This window comes from Sorghum bicolor, chromosome 2 (assembly GCF_000003195.3).
Source record: "Sorghum bicolor cultivar BTx623 chromosome 2, Sorghum_bicolor_NCBIv3, whole genome shotgun sequence".
Lineage (NCBI taxonomy): Eukaryota > Viridiplantae > Streptophyta > Magnoliopsida > Poales > Poaceae > Sorghum > Sorghum bicolor.
In genome coordinates, this window is record NC_012871.2 from 47,459,110 (window position 1) to 47,484,287 (window position 25,178).

Sequence of the window (25,178 nt, forward strand, 5' to 3'; positions counted from 1 at the left end):
TCACAATTTTTTTTTAATTTCTCTGAATTGAAATTTAATTTTAGGATTTTCGAATGATACCAAAATGTTAACATGATCTACACCAAAATTATAGTTCTCAATGTGATCTACAACTTTGTACTTGATAACTTTTTGATTTGATAAGTCATTTAGAGTCTAGAATATGTGTTTGAAATTCTTAGAATTTGATACAAGAATTTTGAAATTCTAAATGATTGTGTAAATATTGATGTAATACCCGATTTTAAGGACAAAACCAGATATGCACCATATGTGAGTCTTAGAAGCCAAATCTCACAAATAGCTACAAATGAGGCGTAATATCAAAAGACAATGCATAAATATATAACGTACTTAGTATAAAAGATATAACCTTTGATAGCGAACAACGGATAGACAACTCCAAACTTCGGGTATTAACTCGATCATCGATCATCAGCACACAAACAAACGGAGACAACATAAACGAAGCAAACAAGGCTACAATTAGAACAGTACACCAATCATATAAAAATAATATGAAAAGTTTATAAAAAGATTCTACGCATCGCTACAATTTCATAGACGTAAAGATCGCGAAAATCGGAGTTAAATCGTAGAAGTTATGAATTTTGTAAAATTTTATATAGAAAAGAAATTAATTAATTAAAGTCACGAAATTTAAAAGTTTCAAACTGAGAAAACAGTGTTACTAACATGTAGAGCTTTCAAAGACGAATCTAACGCAATTTTAATGGGTCAAAACGGAGTTAAAATGAAGATTTCATGAGCTAAACAAATCTAGTGGCAATTTAGTAAATACCAGAAAGCGTATTTTGAACTTAGCCGGGCTGTTTACGTTTTCAGAACCGAGAAGGCGTAGTTTTAGGCATTACGCAAAGGACTGCGGGTTACATAATGAAAAAAGTTAGGGTTTCTTTAGCAAAACTGCCAGGCCGAAGGGGTATGTTCTTTTTCTGGGCGTTAGATCTTGATCCAACGGTGGAAAACGTTTGGGGGAGAGCAAGGGCACCGGTGGCGAGCCCGACGGCGGCGCCATGGCCAACAGTTCGCCGGAGCTAGCGGTTTTGGCGATTTAGTGCGCCACACGACAACCCAAGGACACAGGGATGAAGCGGGGCTTCAAGCGGACTCACCTAGCACAAAAACGGGGACGAAGAATCCACGGGGACGATGCAGTTCTTCGAATGGCGGCTGGAAGCGTTCCTGGTGGGTTCGGCAGCGGTTAGCACGTCTTAGATCACACCAGAGAAAGAATGGAGAAGCTCAGCGACTTCGGAACCTCCAAGCGGACCTCGGCGACGAAACACAAGCCGCTGAGAAGCTTCGGTTGATGTCAATCACGGCGGCGGCTTGGGGATAGGTTCGGCGGGATCTAAACCTCGCCAAACAAGGGTTAGAGAAGCTTCCCCGATGTGATAGATGGAAAAGAAAGTCGCAGTTGGCTCCACGGTGCTTAAAAAGGACTCAGGGAGATCGAATCCCTGAGAAATCAGGATTGGGCGCGGCCGATTTCCCTGGACACCGTCCGACTCGAACCGGACCGAGGTAGGAGACGGGGCGGTCGCTGCCATGCGGACCCGGGCTGTCAGCGATGGGAAGGGAGGGGAAGGCGGCCTGTGGGCTATCTGAGCCGAGCACTGAGCTGCGGGGGGAGGGGGGAAGAAAAAAAAAGACTGGGCCGAGCTGGGGAGAATGGGGTGCACTGGGCTGAGCGCGGAGTCTAGGCAGGGGAGAGGAGAGAGAGGGGAAAGTTTGTTTGGGCCTCTCGGGCCAAAAACACATGGAGGGAGGTTTTTGTCTTTATAATTTTCCTTTTCTTTTTATTCAAAAGCCATTTTCAAATCTATTTTAAAAATCACTTTGAATTACTTTTGAACTTTAATCAAACCACTCATGTTAACAAAGGTTAAGGCAAAAGCATGAATGCACAACAAGTTGCTAAGTCTTATAATAAATTTTATTGAAATGAAAATATTATTTTCCTATGTTTCATGAGCATAAAAATACAAAATTAAATTATTTTCACCTATTTCAAAAAGGAGTAATTTTTAGGGTGTTACAAATCTACCCACTTAAAATGAATCTCGTCCTCGAGATTCGGAAGAGGCACAGATTCCAAAAGAGAAACACAAAAAAGATCTTGAGAACTATTTCAACTTCACCACTTGTATTCCAAAAGCAAACACTCATGTCTCATGATCACAACTTGTGAACAAACTTCCATAAAATGTCTATTATTCGTAATTGTTCAAGGTCCATCTTGACTACCAATATTTTGTCTTATACAACTCAAGGACATGATAACTTAGCATGAATATGCCTACTCGGGTAGGAGTAGACCACCTTGATACTCAATTCTTTTCCCTGATGGTGCGGTTAAAAAAAATTTCCACTGCCTTACTCCAAGCTCAAGTATTCCTAAAACTTTGACGAGACATCTAGTGTAGTAGGTATGATCCCTCTTTAAACTTATTTATCTTAAGTACACCCAAACACGCCTCCAACTTTATCATGTGAACACCTCAGGTACACCGAGCTCACTCCCCGATAACTCCAATTACAAGGCCACTTCTCTTTAACTTTTTAGACCATGTCACTAACACGATCAAGGATAGATGATCTCCAGATGAACTTTCGTATACCACGTTTTCCCAGATTCTGAAGTTAATTTTAGCTGAAACTGGGAATTACCAGGTCTGTCCCGAAGTGTAAATATCATATCTCAGGTTCTACGTATCCAAATGAGTTCCAGCTTATACAGCTGGAAAGCTTAGAAAATTGTCTACAACTTTTCTATAGACCACTTTTCCAAATTCTATAGTTATATATGTCTAAAACAGTAAGCAACCGAAACTGGTCCAGATTCTTGACAGCACATCTGTATCATCTTGTGATTTTTGTAACTTCCAAACCATAATAGCTATGAGGATAATTCCTGTGGTCAGAGAAAGATCTTGAAGTCTAGTTGTTCCCAGAAAAGCTTGATAAACTTTGCATGATCAGAACTTGAGATATACCAGTATTATGGCAGACTGCTCCAGAAATCAGCAAGGGATAGAAACAAGAGATAGCCAAACCCAACTACTTATTTCATTAGTCCTCATGTCTTAGGCCTATGAACTAATGAAATTGTGAGAAAATCCCACAAGATCATTGCACTCATTACAAAGATCCAAATCAAGCATAAACTTAATAACAAACCAATTAAGTATTGAAGGTTCACACTTCACTCAACTTGCGATACTATCATTCTCTTCATAGAAAGGGCAAAGATGCTAAACTTCTATTTCATTGACACAAGAAGAGGTAAGAGAAGGTTCTAAAAGTATACCAAATCAAAGAGTTAAGATGAGAACAAGTACTTTTAAAAAATAAGCAACAAGGTAGAGATAAATAGCAAGGGTAGAGATATTGTATAGAGAAAATACCAAGGTTTATAGAGCAAGGGTGTTATAACAATTTCCAAAACCTTAAGACGACCAATTTCTAACTAGGCTTGCATCTTACAGTCAGCATTGCTTTGATACCACTTTGTAATACCCGATTTTAAGGACAAAACCAAATATGCATCATATGTGAGTTTTAGAAGCCAAATCTCACATATAGCTACAAATGAGGGGTAATATCAAAAGACAATGCATAAATATATAACGTACTTAGTATAAAAGATATAACCTTTGATAGCGAACAGTGGATAGATAACTCCAAACTTCGGGTACAGGATCCAACTGACTGGTTGATCACAAGCCTAAACTTCTCCCGAGGTTTGGGGGAAATAGCAAGAGTGAGTCCATGTCGAACTCCACAAGTATAGCAACCAGATGGTATATATCCCACAATCTCATGATCAATGTGACATAAATAATGTAGAGCATTAAACAATAAATAATGAGCATATTAACACACAAGAATCATCATCCTTAATGTAGATGTCCCCAAGGTCGCTCCTGACCGTGAGCTCGGCTAGTATACTAGTTTTTAACATCCTGCAGAGGTTGCACATCTTTACCCATGAGTCATGATTTACCCTTTCGCCCGAGGTAGCTAATCTCTTAACCCCCTTCCAAAGGAGGCCAACAGGGATCACTATGAAGCCTTTCAAAAGTTCGTCTAACATGTTAGGGCCGCAAGGTTTTCCGGGCGCACAAATATAGATGCCCTCCTTTCAAATGGCACAATGACGCGCATCCTATATGGACAGAGGCTCGCACTATACCCAAAACGGTTAGGCCCCTCTAGCGCCCTTTCGGGTAACCACTAACAAGCTAGAAAAGGTCTTCATACTGAGCTAAAGCCAGAGGCATTATAGCCCTCATGGTTGCACTGTTATCCCGAGTGATCACGTACAGATAAATCATCAAGTTGCTAAAAAGCTATTTTTATCGTTTGTTGCTTAAACATTAATCAAGTCACAAGATCATGGTCACAGAAATAAAATTCAAATGCTATACTTGCCTTGATCCAACTGCTCTTGCTTATCCTTTTAGTCCTGCTGGTCTTAGTTGTTGCCAAAACTCTGATCTTGATCACTGAAGCACTCTGGTTCACCAAGAATTGCTCACCGTCTAAACTCGATCATCGATCATCAGCACACAAACAAACGGAGACAACATACATGAAGCAAACAAAGCTACAATTAGAACAATACACCAATCATATAAAAACAGTATGAAAAGTTTATAAAAAGATTATACACATCGCTACAATTTCATAGACGTAAAGATCGCGAAAATTGAAGTTAAAACTCCTATTTTCTGCCAAGTTAATATTAACTTCAGATTCTGAAATTAACTTCAGATTCTGACATTAACTTGGCTGAGAAGCTTCGGTTGATGTCAATCACGGCGGCGGCTTGGGGATAGGTTTGGCGGGATCTAAACCTCGCCAAACAAGGGTTAGAGAAGCTTCCCCGATGCGATAGATGGAAAAGAAAGTCGCGGTTGGCTCCACGGTGCTTAAAAAGGACTCAGGGAGATCGAATCCCTGAGAAATCGGGATTGGGCGGGTAGGAGACGGGGCGGTTGCTGCCATGCGGACCCGGGCTCTAAGCGATGGGAAGGGAGGGGAAGGCCTGCCTGCTGCTCGGCTTGGGCCGCATGGAAGCGAAACAGGCCACGCGCGTGGGCTATCTGGGCCGAGCACGGAGCTGCGGCGCGGGGCGGGGGGGAAGAAAAAAAAGACTAGGCCGAGCTGGGGAGAATGGGGTGCACTGGGCTGAGTGCGGAGTCTAGGCAGGGGAGAGGAGAGAGAGGGGAAAGTTTGGTTGGGCCTCTCGGGCCAAAAACAGATGGAGGGAGGTTTTCTCTTTATAGTTTTCCTTTTCTTTTTATTCAAAAGCTATTTTCAAATCTATTTTAAAAATCACTTTGAATTACTTTTGAACTTTAATCAAACCACTCATGTCAACAAAGGTTAAGGCAAAAGCATGAATGCACAACAAGTTGCTAAGTTTTATAATAAATTTTATTGAAATGAAAATATTATTTTTCTATGTTTCATGAGCACAAAAATACAAAATTAAATTATTTTCACCTATTTCAAAAAGGAGTAATTTTTAGGGTGTTACAATTGACATGGTCAGTACCAATTTCGTAGTTGATAGATTTTTATTTGAAGTCATTTAGAATTTCAAATATTTGTTTTAAGTTCTCATATTTTGATAATTAAAATTTTTGAATATTTAAACAATCATAAGTGGAGGCACACTCCATACCAAAGTTGTAGTGCTTAACAATTATAGTTAATTTTTTCTTTATTTGACATCATTAATTTAAGGGTCAAAACATTCAATACAAGATTACGAAATGATAATAAAAGGATAACATCCTATACCTACTAGTAGTGTGTAGTGCAATAATAAAGATGCCTGATGTGAGATTTGACCGGTCTAGCCTAGACAGTGCCCACTGGATTTTGGTCCGCTCACGAACCATAGTGGATAGGTCCTAATCGTAGAAAGAAATCTCGTTGCCAACAAATGTCAACATTGTTCGTGTCTATTAATCGATTTAGTTATACTCCGTCAGTCCGGAAATAAGTGTCACTATGGTAGTTTATTGGTCAAACTTTTTTAAATTTAGCTAGCTTTCTAGAAAAATATTAACAAAATTTATATTATCCAAACAAGTTTATTATAAAAAATAGATTAAAGATCTATCTAATGATATTAATTATATAATATAAATATTAATATTTTCTTGTATATATTTGGTCAACATATAAGACGCTTGACTTATCGAGAAACGAGAATGATAATTTCTTTTTGGGATGGAAAGAGTACGTATAATATGGCAGCTCTAAACAGGCAATGTATCCTATGCAAACTGGGTATGCTGTGCAAACTTATAAACTATCAATCTGGATCCCAGGATAGTCATCCGATGGCAGTAGAGAGAGATGAGATGTTTTTACAGAATAGCGCCCGCCAGCTAACAACTAATTTTTGTTTTTTTCCATCTACCCGCTCCCTCCGTCTGGCGAACGAACAGACGCCGTCTGGGCTCCGTCACGCGCGATCGATCGATGGGAAGGATCGCTAGGGCACGCGTCAAGGGGAAGGTCTCTGTCTGCCTGCCCCGCACGGCGCTGGTGGCGACACGGCCAGGGCCAGTGGGCGCATGCGCGTGCCGTCGCTGCGGAAGATGAGGTCCGTGCGGCCAGCGAGAACAAGCACCGGCCCGAGCAGAAGTACGTCACCAATCTGGTAAAGAAGCCACTCATGAATGGCGCTTGAAATATATTTACATCTGTACGAGCTTCAATTTGGTTGTGCGTGATGGATGGATCTTGCTTCTTTGTACAATGACTCTAGTATGATTTATATATGATCTAGTATGATTCCACTCCTAGAGAAACTATATATGAGTGTACGAAGGTCCAATTCACATGCCTCTGCTACCAGCTACTACAGTACTGGACGCCGGTGATGTGAGTTCGATTCGATCTGACAAAACAAGACGAAGGATCCCACCCCACGGCTGGCGCCGTGACGATGAACAACTCCACCCCGCCGCACTCTGGTATGTTGTCCGGTCCTCGTAATCGGTCGCCGGCGGAGCACAAACTCGCTATCGGAGACGGAGAGACGCGGGGAGGCGATCGCAGGCCCTCGCGTGATCGGAGACGGAGAGACGCGAGGAGACGGAACGGAATGGAGGGTTACGGAGGGAGGGGGATTTTGGAAAAAGTTTACGATTACCAAAAGCTAGGTGGGAGTTAAAATAAAAAATTACCCCACCTCTATGTACAGCCATCGGATGAGGAGCCAGAGAGATAATTGTTATTATAGAACTCCAAATATATGGCTTCGCTATTAGAGGATTTCTATCGTTGGCTTCGCTAAAATAGGACTCAAAACATTTGGGCTTTGTTTTTCATGACATTTTGTACCTTTTAAACATATTTGGAGTCTCAAATACATGTATTTTCTCATATTGACCGTATTACCCTTCTGCTAATCTCATTTACCCGGCCCGTCTCGTCGTTTCATCTCCACGCCGCCGCCCCCATCCCGACGCTTCTCCACGCCGCCGCTCGCCACCTCTCCTTCTCTCCCGCGCCGGCGATCTCTCGTTCTCCATGGATGGGGAGCCTCTATCCGTGGACGCTGAGTCATCGGACGTGGACGTACGCCGCCCTTGCCGTAGCCACAACAGAACGTGCTGGCCTGGCTGCGGCTGCACTTGGAGGCGCCGGTCTTGGAGGGTTGCCCGCAGCTCCTGGATGCGGGGTGTGGCTCATGGTGCTCCTGGATCCCGGAGAAGCACTAGCCGGGACAGAACATGGTGGCCTGGGTGTGGCTCATGGTGCACTGGCTGGGGCTGACGATGCCCTGCCACAAGTGGACAACTCCAGCGATGCCGATATATGCAGCCAGCCAGGGGCATGCAAGGCCACGGCCAGCCAGGCCAGGCCGCAGCCAGCCAGCGTAGCGGGCAGCAGCACCTGCCGACACGTTTTGAAGAGCTGAGGGCAAAAATATCAAGTCATGCCTAAATACATGTATTTAAGATGAGAAATCTTTTTAAAAATACATAATGTCATGTATAATAAAGTGTTCATGTTTGAAGTCCTATTTTAGCAAAACTAATGTTAGGAATCCTATAATAACGAAGCCATATGTTTGGAGTCCTATAATAACAATTATATCTTCTATAGAAGATGGTTCCTGAAAGACTTAGTTGTGATAGTCTCACAGCAGCTGACAGCTAAGGATAGTTTCTCACGGGCACATGTATGCCAATCTAATTAATCTACTTATATATATATATATATATATATATATATATATATATATATATAGTTACTAAAATGTGTCATCTCCTTTTATTTTTATTTTTTTTGGCTATGTGCCTCTTTTTGTTATAGGGAGAGAGCGAAAATACATTTTAAGGCTTTTTTTATCATCTTGGTGTAATGCTTTGAAAATTTAATAAAAGCTCCCTTTATATATAAAATAAAAAAGAGTAAAATCCATTATCGGTCCCTAAACTTGTTCGAGTATTGTCATCCTAGTCCCTAAACTCACAAAATGACCATTTAGGTATCTAAAGTTTTTAGACTGTGTCATCGTGCTGGTCCTTGAACTTGAAAATCTCTCATATAGGTCCTCAAACTTGTTCATTGTGTCATTCTGGTCCCTAAACTATTTTAAGTCTCATCTGGATCAAAACAGGGCGAACCTAAAAACTCCATATGAAAAAAGTAATTTATAACTTTTTCATATGAACTCAAATAAAGATAAACTTTATATCAAAATTGTAGCTAGCAATGTGATTTATAACTTTGTAGTTGAAATGTTTTTAAAATCATTTAGGGTCTTAAAATATTTTTTATAAATTTATAGATTTTGAAATTTAAAATTTAGAATAAAATTTCGTGGCATTAAACGACTTCAAATAAAAAACTTTTTAACTACAAAGTTGTAGATTTCGTTGAGGGCTACAACTTTGATATAAAATTTGTTGTCATTTGAGTTCATATGAAAAAAGTTATGAATTATTTTTTGATATAGAATTTTTAGATTGCTTTGTTTTGACCCAGATGAGACTCAAAATCAAATTTAGGGATCGGGATAACATAACTGAATAAATTTGAGGATTTGAACAAGTGATTTCTAAGTTTGGACTGGGATGACACAGGTGAAGAAGTTTAGGACCGAGATAACATAGACGACCAAGTTAGATGATCTAAATGGTCAATTTACGAGTTTAGGGACTAGAATAAAAGTCGTTTAGGATAGCGATACGATCTTAAAAAACAACTTTAACCTCTTATTTTTATAAAAATATTTAGAAAAAATGATATATATATATATTTATGAAAATATTTTTTAAGATAAATCTATTCATATAATTTTACATTTGGAAGCTTAGCAATTTAAAAATTATTGATGATTATATTTTTAATGTTTGATCCAAACTTTGTCCAAAACGATTTCTAAATTGGATATAGACACTAGTACAAAAGTGCTCAAAGCCAGCGATGGAACATAATTTTTACAGGCGGTTTTAATTAAAAAACGCCTGTGAAAAGAAATTGGCTTACCCGACTACAAAACCGCCTGTGGAAATCAATTTTTAGCCTGTAGAAATCATGTATTTCTACGGGCGGATTTCTTAAGAAACAGGCGGTTTCTTAAGAAATCCGCTTGTAGAAATAATTTGAACTTGAATTTTTTGAGTTTTTCAAATGACCTTGTTTGAGAAAACCGTCAAAATGAAAGTTGTAGATCTTGAAAAGTTATGAAACTTTGTAGTTGATAATTTTTTCATTTGAAATCATCTTGTCATCGAAAACTACGTTTGAATTTCTCAAATTTGAAATTCAAATTTTGTAAATGACCTCGGATGAAGAAACTACCAATATAAAAGTTGTAGGTCTTAAAAAGTTGTAAAACTTTGTAGTTGACGACTTTTCCATTTGAATCCGTTTAGGACCTCAAATAATCAATTTATGCTTGGTTTATGATAGTATGTGGGGAACTAAACTCTATTTCAAACAACAAGTGAGTGATAGGTGGAGTGGTAGAGGAGGGTACGCGCGAGGATGAGGTCTCAGGTTCGAATCCCACCAACTGCGTAACTTGCGACTTGCGACGGAGACGGACGGGCGAATAACCAGTGAGCCTTCTCTGTAACAAAATGTTTTTTTCCTATTTCTAAAAAACCGATTTCATATTTTCTGGAAAAATATTTCTACAGACGGTTGACATAACTGAACCGTCCTCTGTAATAAAATGTTTTTTTCCTATTTCTAAAAACCGATTTCATATTTTCTGGAAAAATATTTCTACAGACGGTTGGCATAACGAACCGTCTGTAGAAATACATTTCCACATGCGGTTTTCAGTTATCCGGAAAAATTTATTTCCACAGACCACTAATCACAGGACCGCCTGTAAAAAGGGGTTTAGAACCGCTCTGTGTACTAGTGAGAGGAAGGAGATTAGCTAGCGATGGACTTTACTTTAAAAAAAAAACATACCACTCTGGTACGTACGTGATCCCTTTCCGTCTATACATAGGAAGTAGATGGCGCAAGGGACTCGGCGTGCCAATGTAATGTAATAATCGGGAAGGAACAAAGAGACAAGGGCGGCGGCGGTGAAGGTGAACTGGTTAACCTACCCCATGGCTAGTGCTAGTGGGGAGGAGAATACGAAGGCGGCGGGACGCGTGGCGCTGCACCGGCTGTTCGTGTTCGCGGACAGGACGGACGCCGCGCTCATGGCCGTGGGCGCCGTCGCCGCGGTGGCGAACGGGATGGCGCAGCCGCTCATGACCTTAATCTTCGGCGACGTCATTGATGCCTTCGGCTCCGGAATCACCGACGGCGTCGTACACAGGGTCGTCCAGGTACGTAATAACCTAGCCACCACTACATGCTTCATCGTCGTCGTCGTCGTCATCATAGATCGATTTGGAGAACGGAAGCAATACTATTTCCCCTAGGGTCCTAAGGTGTGCCCTTTTGCACTTTGCTTTTGGCCCATAAGACACATTAATTTCGGCCCAAATAAGCTACTGTCGAACTAACAAGTAATTGTCTCTTTTTTTTTTCCACAAGTAATAATAAGAAACACATTTATACTACTGGTCATACACAACATGTACGTAGTACATGCGTTAGGGGTCAAATGATCGGTGTTTGCTTTGTCAGGGTAATGGCTTTGTCATCTTCATCTTTACATCTTTGATTGATTGACCAAATTAAGCCCCGGTCCATTCTTGTTTCAGGTGATCATGAACTTTGTTTATCTTGCCATTGGATCAGGAATAGCTTCAACCTTCCGTAAGTGGATTTCCTCTTAATTACCAAACTACCATATCATATCAACTTCCTCTATATGGAATTTGTCAAATAGTAGATAATTCTTGCTTTTGCTTATACCGAGTTCAGTTTTTTTTTGAACGAAAGAGTTCAGTTTTTTTTTTCTATTAACGACAGCATATTGTTACTAGAAACAACCCTTCTTCCATTTTGATAATTTGTATGTATTCCCTAGAGGTATCGTGTTGGACAATTACTGGAGAAAGACAGGCGGCACGAATCAGAGCCTTGTATCTCAAGGCAATTCTGAGACAGGATATTGCATTTTTTGACATGGAAATGAGTGCTGGGCAAGCGGTTGAGAGGATGGCAGGAGACACATTCCTCATTCAAGATGCCATTGGAGAAAAGGTACTATGCTTTGACATTATATATATTATATGCAAGAGGTGGACTGCAAACAGATAAACTGAATTTCTACGTACGGTTTTAGTAATATGGACATGTACAACTACTATTCTGGTACTGAGTGAAGCTTGCATGCTAAACTCTCTCTTTAATTTGGGCATTGTTTGATGCTGCAGACAAACTAAGTTCCTAATGTGTTTCTGCTCGAATTCTTTTCAGGTTGGGAAGTCCATACAGCTCCTTTCTACTTTCATTGGTGGCTTCATCATTGCATTCACGAGAGGATGGCTCTTGGCCCTTGTTATGCTTTCAACCGTCCCTCCAATTGTCATTGCCGGTGCAATTGTTTCAAAGTTGATGACAGGACTCTCCACCCGAATGCAAGCAAACTATAGTGATGCTGGAAACGTTGTGGAGCAAACTCTCGGTGCCATTAGGACGGTTAGTGTTACTAGGAAACACTTTTTATTTTTGTTTAATTATCCATTTCCTTTCATCACCAGTAACTTCCTGATGTCCGGCTTACCTGGTTTATCTGTTTATTATGCTTATTTGAAGGTTGTTTCATTCAACGGCGAGAATCAGGCTATAACAAGATATAACACGTTTATAAGAAAGGCATATCAATCTTCTCTGCAAGAAGGTGCTGTAAATGGCCTTGGATTTGGTTTAATAATGACAATCTTATTTTCAAGTTATGGGTTGGCTGTTTGGTATGGATCTAAACTGATAGTCGAGCGAGGTTATAATGGTGGCATGGTCATTTCTGTTATCATGGCTGTCATAATAGGAGCAATGTAAGTTTCGTACACTGATCATGATCATTTAAAATTTTCTTAAATGAACAATGGAAATGATGATAAGTGAACTATGTTTCTATGTGGATGAGTGTAGACTCCGTCACAGTGACTGTTACTCTATCTTCTGTCTATTAAAATGTAAAGTGTACTATTTGCGCTTCCAAACATTTGTGTAACTTCTAATACAAAATAAACTTCCCACTAAGGATTAAATCACGCATCTTTCAAACAAAATATTCTGTATCTATTTTAGATCATTCATTATATTTACTGATTTCGGTTAAAAATATACTTCTCTTCTGCAGGTCCTTAGGTCAGACAACACCCTCAGTAACAGCTTTCGCAGAAGGTCAAGGAGCAGCATATAGAATGTTCAAGATTATTGAACGCAAGCCAAATATTGATATAGATGATAGCACAGGTATCATATTGGAGGATATCAAGGGTGATGTTGAACTGAAGGACGTGTACTTCAGCTATCCCACCAGGCCTGAACATTTGATTTTTGATGGATTCTCGTTGCAAGTACCAAGTGGAACAACTATGGCCCTAGTTGGTGATAGCGGCAGTGGGAAATCAACCGTAATTAGTTTGGTGGAAAGGTTCTATGATCCGCAGGCTGGAGAAGTCTTGATTGATGGGGTTGACATTAGAAGAATGAAGCTTGGATGGATGAGAGGAGCAATTGGTCTCGTCAGCCAAGAACCAGTGTTATTCTCAACTACAATCAGGGAAAACATTGCCTACGGAACAGAAAATCTAACACTTGAAGGGATCAAGAGAGCAACAGAGCTTGCTAATGCTGCTAAATTCATTGACAAATTACCAAATGTACAAATGAACTATTATATCCATAATAATGTTTCTAATTTTCTGCCACACCCATTATTAATCAATATATCTTGTAAAACATCGCAGGGTCTTGACACAATGGTCGGAGAACATGGAACTCAACTGTCTGGAGGGCAGAAACAAAGAATAGCAATTGCTAGAGCAATCATGAAGAACCCTAAGATCTTACTACTGGATGAAGCAACCAGTGCGTTGGATATGGAATCGGAGCGGGTAGTTCAAGAAGCTTTGAATAGGATAATGGTTGAAAGGACAACAATTGTTGTTGCTCATCGCCTAAGCACGGTGAAGAATGCTGATGTGATATCAGTCCTACAGCATGGGAAGATGGTGGAACAAGGTATACCCATGTCAAAAAATGTTCAACTAAAAAGTACATAAGTGGTATTTGCTTATTAACATTTAGAAAACTTATTTTTGTGTAGTTCCATTTGCAGCTTTCGTAGCTAGCATTTCTTCATTTTGCAAAACTACTCAAATTTTTTATTTGTTATAGATACATACACATTTCCCCACATGCTGTAATAGGTATAAATGTCAGAAAGATCCCCTGCGTGCCACTGAATCTCAGCAATATTCCTTATGTGCTACTCATAGTCTCAATGACATGTGGATCCCAGAAAAGGAGTAGCTAGTAAGGAGTTGTGTGAACCTTCAGTGGTATAGGGGGAATTATCCTAAAAAGTATTACTCCTTTTGCTCAACTGGAAAGTCAACCTGCAAACTAGGTAGATAATAACGTGGCAGTTGTTTGTGTGAATTCTGAGCAGGCTCACATGTTGACCTGATGAAGATACCTGGAGGTGCTTACTCTCAGCTGATTCATCTACATGAGACTCAACAAGAGGCAGAAAATGTCCACCCTGATATGAAAGTTACAAACAGTTTTGGCTTCAGATCTATTGATAGCAAACCAAGAAGCCAAAGTATTTCCAGGAGATCAACCAGTAAAGGCTCCTTCTCTTTTGGGCACTCTATCCCTGCTCCAGTTGGCTCACCTGATCCAATGGAAACTAGTGATGCTCCTGACATAGGAGAAGCTACAGACAAAGTGACTAGCTCTCAGAAGAAAGCTTCAATTGGCAGACTCTTCCATCTGAACAAGCCAGAAACTTTTGTTCTTGCACTTGGTTCTATCACTGCTGTCATGCATGGTATTATGTTTCCTATATATGGCATATTGATTTCGACTGCTATAAAGGTGTTCTATGAGCCACCCGAAGAACTACTGAAGGATTCCAGATTCTGGGCAAGCATGTTTGCTGTGCTAGGCGCTTGCACATTTGTTCTGATTCCAACAGAGTACTTCCTGTTTGGACTAGCAGGCGGAAAGCTTGTGGAGCGCATACGTTCAATGACGTTCCAAAGTATAATGCGCCAAGAAATCAATTGGTTTGATAAACCAGAACACTCGAGGTGCGTGCTTAATCTTTTTCCTCATTCTGATGTTCGAAGAAAAACTGTTTTCTTGTTATATACAAAAAAAAAGATATCCCCCAATATTGTTATTCGGATATCTATGACTATGAGTCAGTATCTAGAATTAACAAATATAAGAACATTGTCATGTATTATAAAAAACAATACCAGTCATCATTCATGCGTTTATTTATGTTTCAATCCTACGAAAAAGTTTAAATGTTGTTTGATGAAAGGCTATATATGCTTTGCTAGCACTATTACTGTCAGATTTACTCATACCATAACTCTCCACATTCTCTCAGTGGATCAATTTGTGCAAGGCTATCAACTGATGCTCTGAATGTGAAGCGTCTAGTTGGAGACAATTTAGCACTTAATGTCAACACTGCATCAACTATCATATCAGGCTTCACCATAGCAATGGTGGCAAACTGGAAGCTGGCACTGATTATCACAGTTGTGATCCCTTTTGTGGCTTTCCAAACCTATGCTCAAATGATATTCCTGAAAGGTCTTAATAGAAATGCAAAGGTACAAAGCACTACAGTGTTGTTTATACAAGCATTTATTAATATTGCAATCTGTTTCTATTTTTTTGAAGAATAATCTGTTTCTATTTCATTTCTTCTAACTGTTTGGTGGGGTGCAGTTGAGGTATGAAGAAGCAAGTCAAGTAGCAACTGATGCAGTTGGTGGCATCAGAACTGTAGCGTCTTTTTCTGCTGAAAATAAGGTGATGGACGCCTATGAGAAGAAGTGTGAATCTCCAAGAAGGCAAGGGATAAAGGAAGGTGTTGTTGGTGGCTTGGGGTTTGGCGTCTCATTCCTTGCTTTCTACCTCACGTATGCTCTGTGCTTCTATGTCGGTGCAAAGTTTGTTCAGCAAGGAACAGCAACATTTCCAGAAGTGTTTAGGGTGAGATGAATTCTTATCTATTCCATATACAGTTTGTCAGTACACACATATTATTTTCTGACGGTAGTCAGTATACATATTATTGGTTAACTATTATCCAATGGCTTTCAGGTTTTCTTCGTATTAGCTTTAGCTACAGGTGCGGTCTCGCGAACAAGTGCAGTTGGGGCAGACAGTGCCAAGGCTAGTGATTCAGCCATCTCTATCTTTGAAATTCTTGACCACAAGTCTAAGATCGATTACAGCAGCGAGGAGGGTGTGACCATCACAAGTGTGAGGGGTGACATTGATTTCCAGAATGTCTGCTTCAAGTATCCATTGAGACCGAATGTTCAAATCTTTAACGATTTATCATTGAGAATTCCTTCTGGAAAGGTTATCTTTTGTTGAAAATTTAGAAATAACCTACACATTTCCTCCTGATGCAGAACTTAATTTCAATGACATTATCCTTGCAGACTGTTGCACTAGTTGGAGAGAGCGGAAGCGGGAAGTCTACGGTGATTGCCCTACTCGAAAGGTTCTATGACCCAGAATCTGGTAAGATCTTTCTTGACGATGTGGAACTTCAGACCCTCAAAGTTAGCTGGCTTCGACAGCAAGTTGGGCTTGTTGCACAAGAGCCAGTGTTATTCAATGACACAATCCGCGCCAACATAGCTTATGGGAAGCAAGGGGGAGTATCTGAAGAAGAGATCATTGCTGCTGCTAAAGCAGCCAATGCGCATACGTTCATCGCCGCACTGCCTGATGGGTACAACACCATTGTTGGTGAAAGAGGGAGCCAATTGTCAGGGGGGCAGAAGCAGCGCGTTGCCATTGCAAGGGCCATCATAAAGGACCCCAAGTTACTACTTCTGGACGAGGCCACAAGTGCGCTAGATGCGGAGTCAGAGCGAGTGGTTCAAGAGGCGCTCGACCAGGTGATGGTTGGTAGAACCACCGTGGTGGTGGCGCATCGCTTATCAACAATCAGAGGTGCAGATATCATCGCTGTTTTGAAGAATGGGGCAGTTTTGGAGAAAGGTAGGCATGAAGAACTAATGCTTGTAAAGGATGGAACCTATGCTTCACTTGTTGAGCTCAGTTCTAGTTCTGCATGACCTGTGCAAAACCACCATAAACATGGATTGAATAATCAGTAAAAGTGTGAAAGAGCAGGTGTGCGCATGAACTGCCCAACCAATCACCAGTTGTCTATATCATGGCTGAACGCAGATAGCAACCAAACAAACTCCAGTGCATACATTGGTCCTGGCCAGCAAGGGGTTAGTGCTGCAGGTACGAGCCAGGCTTGGCTACGCAAGGAACCAAACGCCCCCATAATGACACCCAATGCTTGACATTCCGAGCAGCAAACGGCTGCAGCAGGCCCTCAAGATAACTAGTTAGTTGCACGCATATCTTTGTATTTCCTCCATCCCAAATATTTTGTAAATTCTAGTTTTACCTTAAGTGAAACTTTTCTACCTTTAGTTAACCAAGTTTATATAAAGAAATACACCAATGCAAGCTAGTTTTGTTAGATCCACCATGAAATAGCTGGTCCCAGTATGAGTGAGGATCCTGTTGGGCATTCCCCCCACCCCCTATTTTTCATCATATAATACAATGAAATGCAGCTCTCCCGTGTTTTTTTTTTAAAAATATGTGCACTTTGAAACAACACGCATGCTGGTTATTTGTTCCTTCTGAGCCTTGTGTGCTGTTGATCTATCCATGTCCTGCTGGTGTACCAGGAAAATTAGGGATTGTTTCATTTCCTTTTTCGTTATGAGTGGAACTCCAATTTATTGTGCTCATCACGAAGAATATCAAATCTATCGATCTCCCACATCAGAATCAGAAGTCGTTCAGTCGCATCTGTACAAAATACAAGTGGCAGGATACATGTTACTTTTTGAGGATATATTTTTGACACTACATCTTTATCAAGTTAGCTGTCGTGAACAAATTTGCTTGTTATGCATATCAGTACCTGAATCCCCTTAGAAATAAGGCTGACAATATCCAAATGAAAATCAACCTAAACATATATTTATGCCATAGCTGAGAGCCTAAGAGCATCCTGGGGTTGGTAAACACAGCAGTTTACTTGAAGACAACTTAGGAATTGATTTGTACTTTCGGACGCTGGATGACCCAAAAGAGCAACGTACACAGGCTGCCGTCCCAAGCTCCAAACTGCTAGGATACGTAAACAAATTGCAGTTAGCTTAGGCTGGGCAAAATTTAATTACAAGACTGATCATCAAGTGCACACTGGAGAAAAGTATACAGTAGCAACGCCATCAATGAGAGGTCATGTGGTTCGCGAGGACAAATTTGTCTTTTTGCAAAAACATGACTTTATCTTCGCGATGGAATTGGTAAGAGATGGAAATTTTCTAGGGAAGCTAAGACTCATCAGTTTCCTGTTAACGAGCTAAACATTTATTTATCAGTAGGTTTCATGAGATTCAGGTTACTAGGAATCCTGTTAGGTCGATCTCATCGATTACATGTGTGTTCCTGTCGAGGTCGGTATTAAAACCATGTTGAAATAGAAGAGCATCAAAGTGCTGCTAGCTGTCTGAGGCAGACAATATATACAAATCAATACTAACTCATTGCCGTCTTTGACTAAATTCTTGCGGATTAAAGGCTGACTCCAACGACCTTACTGCACCCATGTCTTCTAGGCAAGAGACCTGTTCTTGAATCTCATTAACTGCACCCTTGTTTTTGTTTTTGGTGGAAACAAAACTAGATGGCTAGAGTACTGATTGTATAACAACTAGGAGGATTCCCCGCGTGTTGCTGCGGGTACTGTGAAAAAATATAAATAAATTAGAATATGTATTGCCTAGTTGAACAACTTGCATATTCAGATAAATATGTGACTTGCTGACATGGACATTACGATTGCATTAGCTAGTGGATTTCAGTTGTGTGTGATAGTGGATTGTCTAATTGGATAGCTTACATGTTGAGAGAAATATATAGTGGTGTTTTGCTTTATAAGAGTATAAGATAAAGATATTATCAAATATTGTTCATGCTAAAAAATATGAGACTCCAAACTTTATCAAGAAGTTTTCAAGACAAATAAATCTACTTTTTTTATCATTATACATGCACATATTATAATTTTTTTATACTCCCACCGTTCTAAATTATAAATCGCTTTGACTTTTTTAATAAGCCAAAAAAGTCAAAGTGATTTATAATTTGAAATAGAGGGACGACATATATTCATGACAACACCTAATCTAGAAGGACAAGGAACACGATATGATCTGCAGTTTCTACTTCATATGCATGGTACTGGAATAATATTTCAGGTAAAGTTGAATCATGCTGTCCACGGTCTGGTTTCCACAAAACTGAGTAGTGTGCACGTCTAGAATAGTAAGGTGTAACTAACTAAGCATTACATTAATTAACTTATTGTAGAAAATAAATTGATAAAATATAGTTGTAAATCATGTTGATATATAGTTACACAGTTAAACATACACCCACTGAGTTTGTACAAAAGGAATACGCCATAAGCACACGATTAAGACAAAGTGTCATTCTCATTTGAGCTCTTTGTTCTTCCTATCTCTTTTGACTTTTTTGGCTTTTTGGATTCACGCTACTCTTTCCTTTCTAAATTACTGGTTACATTTTTGTCCAATGTCAAATTTCTTTAACTTTAACCAAGTTTCTAGAAAAATATATTAACACCTATAAATCAAAATAATTGTACTCACAAGTCATATTTCATAGGACTTTATAGTGAAACTAATTCAATCATATAGATATCAAGGATTTTTCTGTAAACTTATCGAAATTACTAATTGTGTTGAATATAAGTGAATTGGTAACCTTTTTCTCACAAGCTTAATCTTCTAGGTTACACTAATCAATACATATAATTAATATGGTATACAGTGAACAAAATTAAATAAATAATTGTAGCTTACTCCTATTCCATCTTTAAGGCCAGGATGAGCATGTGTGTAAAGAAAAGTGTGGAAGTATAAGTAAATTTCATACTCTTTCTCACAAGCTTAAGTTTTTTAGTTGAATTGGTTGGTACATTAAACTCAATAAAATATTTTAACAATTTGACTTAGATCATATCTAACAATTTAACATTTTGAAAGCCTACTTAATTACATTTTTGAACTACTAAACCAATTCTATTAGTATCAACCTTAGTAAAACTTTTGAAACTAGTGTTCCTTAAGCATATTGGTCTATACTATTGTATTTTTTCGCATGACTACTTTTAGATAGTATGATTGTAGTTCCAAATTTTAAACTATGAAATGGAAGAAACTCCTCCATGAAAGTCCTAAAAAGAGTTATCAAATCATCCTTTAAGATATTCTAGAAACCATAATAAAGTTCAGTTTGAAATCTTCAAAACTTAGAACAAGTTTTGATTTGTTTATTTAAAAATAGCCCCCTTAACTTCAACGTCAGAGAGAGTCTTGTCCATTGCACAAAAAAGGGTCAAGACCTACAAACAAACTCTTATAATCCTTGGTGATATACTTTTTAGAGTAAAATACACTCATAGACCCTAACTTGGGAGGATGTATATCACCCAGGCCCCAACTATGTGGTATGTTGAATCATTACTTATTGTACTGTCCTAGAGTCTAAACAACTCAGGTTTATTGTACATACTGAGTGAACCATGCTAGGTTGCAAACTAGGGGGCAGGGATGCAGGACTGGCCGGCTGGAGACGGCCTAGACACGGACAACACTAGTAGGTAGTCGCAGCGGCTAGGTAGGCTATGGGATTTTCCAGCATGCTGCTAGCCTAGGTCGATGGAACATTGAGGGCTAGGGCTTGAACTAGGGCCACTCATGAGTAGGCGGGGAGGGGGGTGGTGACTACTAGGGATGGAGACACATATAGGGGGTTGAAATTGTCTCAGGCTCTTCGTGGGTTAAATTAAAGACTTATTCTAAAACTTTTTTTGCCCTCCCAGGCTGCAGCCCTCATGGCCCGGGGCCCAAATCCGCCTCTGGACGAGACCTCAAATGTAGGCTGTTCTGGTATTGTCCTTACCTTACACTTAGGGTCCGTTTGCATTAGCATGGCTCCGGATCACGTAGTAGTTTCTGTGAAGGGAACCCAACATTTTAGAAAAAAGAGTCATTTTCTGATAAATAATAGAGGAGATAAAGCTGTTTTTAGGTCTAGAGGAGAAGCTGCAACTTGTAGCTCCTCCTCAACTGCTTCAGCTCATACAATCTAGGTAAGGGCCTGTTTAGATGCAACCAAAAACCAAAATGTTTTGGAGAAATGTACACTTTTTGGAAGAATGGGGGTCTGTAAACCATGAGCTGTAAAGATTTGGAATTTGGGACTCTTGAGTCCCAAAACTGTCCAAAAAGTGCCTAGGGATCCGAGTTGGACGGGTATACCCCCAGCAATCATATGCATGTACTTCAATTAATGAACCAAATCAAGCATTAAATAAGGGCAAATCTGTCTTATGTGTTGCAGACCAAAAAGTTTTTGGAAGCATCTAAACACCTATTTGGATGTAAAGTTTACAGCCAAAACTTTTGGGATGTAAAAATTTGGGATCTAAACAGGCCCTAAGTGAATGGTAAGCACTATAATCTAGTGTGAGAGTTGGCATATATGGAAGATATATTATATGCTGATTCATTCATTAGCAACGGTTGTCCTTATGGATTGTCCGCTCTTGTTTTATGCGTCCTTTTCCTTTATCCTTTTATCCCGAGGCTTACCCTGACATGCGATTGTTCTTAGGTTTAGCAATGAAGACTGACAACCAGGAAGCTCCGAGCCGGGTTTCACGATCAGAACTTCTCACCTTGCAACATGCGCCATACAGTGATCTGCACACGAGATGCTCTTGTTAAGGCACACCTTTGACTGAACAGGCGTACCAATCTAAATTTCGTGAAGTATTTTGCCAGTTGAAGTTAAAATAAAACTGCCTAAATAAAGCACCATATATTATCTTACTTCTTACTATTACTAGCCCCAGTAGAGACACTATATTAGTTCTCCCTAGACGCTTGAAAAAAAATCCCAGAAAGTCTCACAATAATAAAAAAACATCTAGACTTTAATTTAGTAAACTCTAATTATCATCTCTGACAATAGCCATTAGATCTAATTTAATTTATAAAAAATTACCCATCTCTACCACTATGAAAAAATACTTAAAGTAACCTTCTAATCTTGCATATAAATTACCCACCTCTGCCATTACAAAAGGTAATTTAAAATAACCCACTAAATTTGTATCTAAATTACCCATTTTATCATTACTAAAAGTAATTAAAAATAACCCCTCACATCGCACATAAATTACCCACCTTTCAGATAAACATCTGGCCTTTAATCATCATCTTGATAGTAGCCATTGAATCTATGATAATTTACAAACTTCTACAATTATGAAATTAAGTAACCATAAGGCTATATTTGACCATGTATACCAAGTAATCATATATACATTGGTATATATATTTATTTAAATAGCTTATAAGTTTGGAAAATGTTTAATTAACAAACCACATAGCAATAACGTAACACCAACAATTCCCTTTAAATTATGTTGATACTCCCTAATAACGAATTTCATAAGTTGTTTTTAAATAAATTTATACATTTTAACTAAAACATTATGTCTTAATTTAATTCTTGACACTATGATATATAAAATAATACTATACACATATAATTCTATGATATAACAAAGCTAGGGCGCAATCTGATTTTCAACTTAATTAATACGTGAAAAACAATATTATTAAGATCTAATCTCTTTTTAATAAAAAATAAATTTTGAATAAAAAATCAAACAACGCGAGTTTCTACTTAGTATGTGGAAAAAGTTGTACAACTTGGTTAAAATTTAAAAGCTAAACTATAATTCTTGAAGTCACAGAAAGGGATGCGATAAGAGTTCATATATATTATGATTAGGTTTAAACTAATTGCATGTCATTCTAAAAAAATAAATACTAGAAATGCTAACTAGAGGTCCTTAATGGAGCCTCCATGTTTGCGTCCAAAAATGGAGCCTCCATGTTAATCCTCATAAGACACAACTAGAAAATAAAAGGTAGATCTCATAAACTTTTCACAAAAATCTAAAATATTTGACCATCAATTTGGTACAACTTAATCACCATTAATAATAATAACTATTAAATCTATTCTATTTTTTAATAATTACCCACCTCTATTATTATATAAAACAATATAAAATAACTCATGACTCTATATTTAAACTACCACATATGCTATTACGAAACATGATCTAAAGTAGACCTAAATTTACATCTAATTACATAGTCCTATTACAATAGACAAGTTTAATCTCATTACTAAGAAAATTAAAAATCGTCTCAATATCTTCTTTTAAAAATATTTAAATTACTATAGAGCATGTAGATATTTGTACATTATCCAATCTATCAATATCAATATATTAATATTTTATGAATGTAAGCATCCACATACATATCATGCATGAGGGATAAATATATATATAATTTCATCAACAAAATATTTTTAACAACTCATATACTAATGATGCTAACAGCATTTTAAAAACCATATTAGTAACCATGACATAACATATGTTGGTTGTTATTTTATCTATATCTAGCATGTCTGGATCTCTAGCCTAGTGGTTAGAGCACCTGGGTAGCATCCAACGGGTCTAGGTTCGACTTTTCATGGGAGCAAATTTAAATAGGTCTACAAATAAAATAAAATATAAAAAATAGGTTAGGGTTTCCCTATTGACTTTGGTTTATCTATATCTGCATATTTTAACTAAATGTTTGACATGTCTATATCGAACCATTATTGGACATATAATTTCTTGATAGGAAAATTCAATCATCTAGAATTGTGGGTGAAATAATGGCTATATTTGTTTTGGCCCATTAACATTACACTAGAGTGAATCGATCATTATAAGGCTTAATAAGATTTCAAATTCTCTTGAGGTTAGCACTGCTATCCCCATCCGAGATATCATTTCAAGCTCTATCACTTATCTTAGGTGAAATGGTGCAAGTTTCAAATGATTGCATATGCTACCGTAATATTTAGGAATATACTATACAACCTAAATTTCTTATTTTAAAACAGTCCAAATAAGAATTAGTAAAAAATATAATAAACACAAGAGTTCTAACTTGAGGAAAAAATTTATAGCAATTAATAAAAATAAAGTTAAAAAATCAAATTTCAGATTTATGACTTATTATATGTGATGCAACAAGGGTCACTACAGTTAATGACAATGTTTCAAACTAATTCCATATGGTAATGTTTCAGACTAATTCCATATTATATAAGGTGCCATGCAAGTAAAAATATGAATATGCATGAAACGTATATAAGTGAGTCCCTTGCAAAAAAGTAACTAATGAGTTTATGATTATTAGGTATATATTATAAAGTATCCATATTATGTCTATTTTGTAGAAAATAAATAAAGAAAAACATATAATTTAAATATAAATATTTTTTTATTAACTAAATATATTAATAGTACATCTTTTAAAATTCTAGCCATGCATACGAGATGTTGATGGACTAGTATATAATATATAATCTAACAGAAACTTTTATCGCTACCTCATTTGGTGAAATTACCCCCCACAATACGCAGAAAATTGAAGCAGTTATTACACACAGAGCAGGTGCGCTCACGACGCCAGCATCAATTGAACGATTGACGTTGATCGTCAAGGAGCTATAGCATGTATTGTGCTCAGATAGTTTGCATTGGCCCACATGAATTGAAGCTACTACATGGATATATGTTTTCATCCAACACAAACTATGGGTTTATTTTTCCTCATCTTTCGCACAATGAAATCCCAAACAAATAAAATAGCCACCAGGAGCTGTCCTAATGAGGGAATTTGTCAAAAGCTTTTGCCTCCAAGCGAGGGAATTGAAGTGCGATGTACGCGACCCCGGCAACGCCAAGTTGGCTGACTTCGCGCCAATGAAGACTTGACCCTGTTTGCTCTTCCTTGAATCTTCCCGACATCAGATAATTTAATTCCTTCCCCTATAAATATGCCATGGAATGCATCTTTATTTGCAAACTCATAGCAGAACTCTCCTAGATCTACACATATTCTTGTTGCAAAAATTTGGTGAAAAAACACCATGTCTACTGGGCGTGCAGTTCTGGTCATTTGCATGTTCCTCTTGGCCTCATCCTCTCATCTGCAAGCTGCTAGGGTGCTTGCAACCAACGATCATCGTGTGTATGACAAGGTGGTTCCCGTTTCTACTAGAAGTGCTACCGGAAGTGCTAGTCCGTGCTTGCATGATGCACATCTACCGGCATTGTCGCCTCCGGTCAATGAGCCAGCAGCTGACATCGCCGGCGGTGGAGGAGGACGTGGTCGAGCTCTATGGTCGACCCCAAGCGATGGCGTTGGCCATTAGGCCATATGTAGTCAAAGCAGCTGGCTTAATTTCTGAGATCTCTCTAAATAGTG

General features: G+C 38.6%; 1 protein-coding gene across 1 annotated transcript; it reads left to right on the plus strand.

Annotated features, from left to right (window-relative positions):
- Positions 10,574 to 17,338, plus strand: LOC8062058 (ABC transporter B family member 9). The gene is made up of 12 exons (XM_021453013.1): positions 10,574 to 10,859; positions 11,241 to 11,295; positions 11,510 to 11,685; positions 11,902 to 12,123; positions 12,241 to 12,479; positions 12,788 to 13,313; positions 13,401 to 13,674; positions 14,105 to 14,750; positions 15,059 to 15,287; positions 15,406 to 15,672; positions 15,784 to 16,047; positions 16,131 to 17,338. Exons 1-12 carry the CDS (start codon positions 10,635 to 10,637, stop codon positions 16,773 to 16,775), a joined length of 3,768 nt encoding a protein of 1,255 aa, XP_021308688.1. The 5' UTR covers positions 10,574 to 10,634; the 3' UTR covers positions 16,776 to 17,338.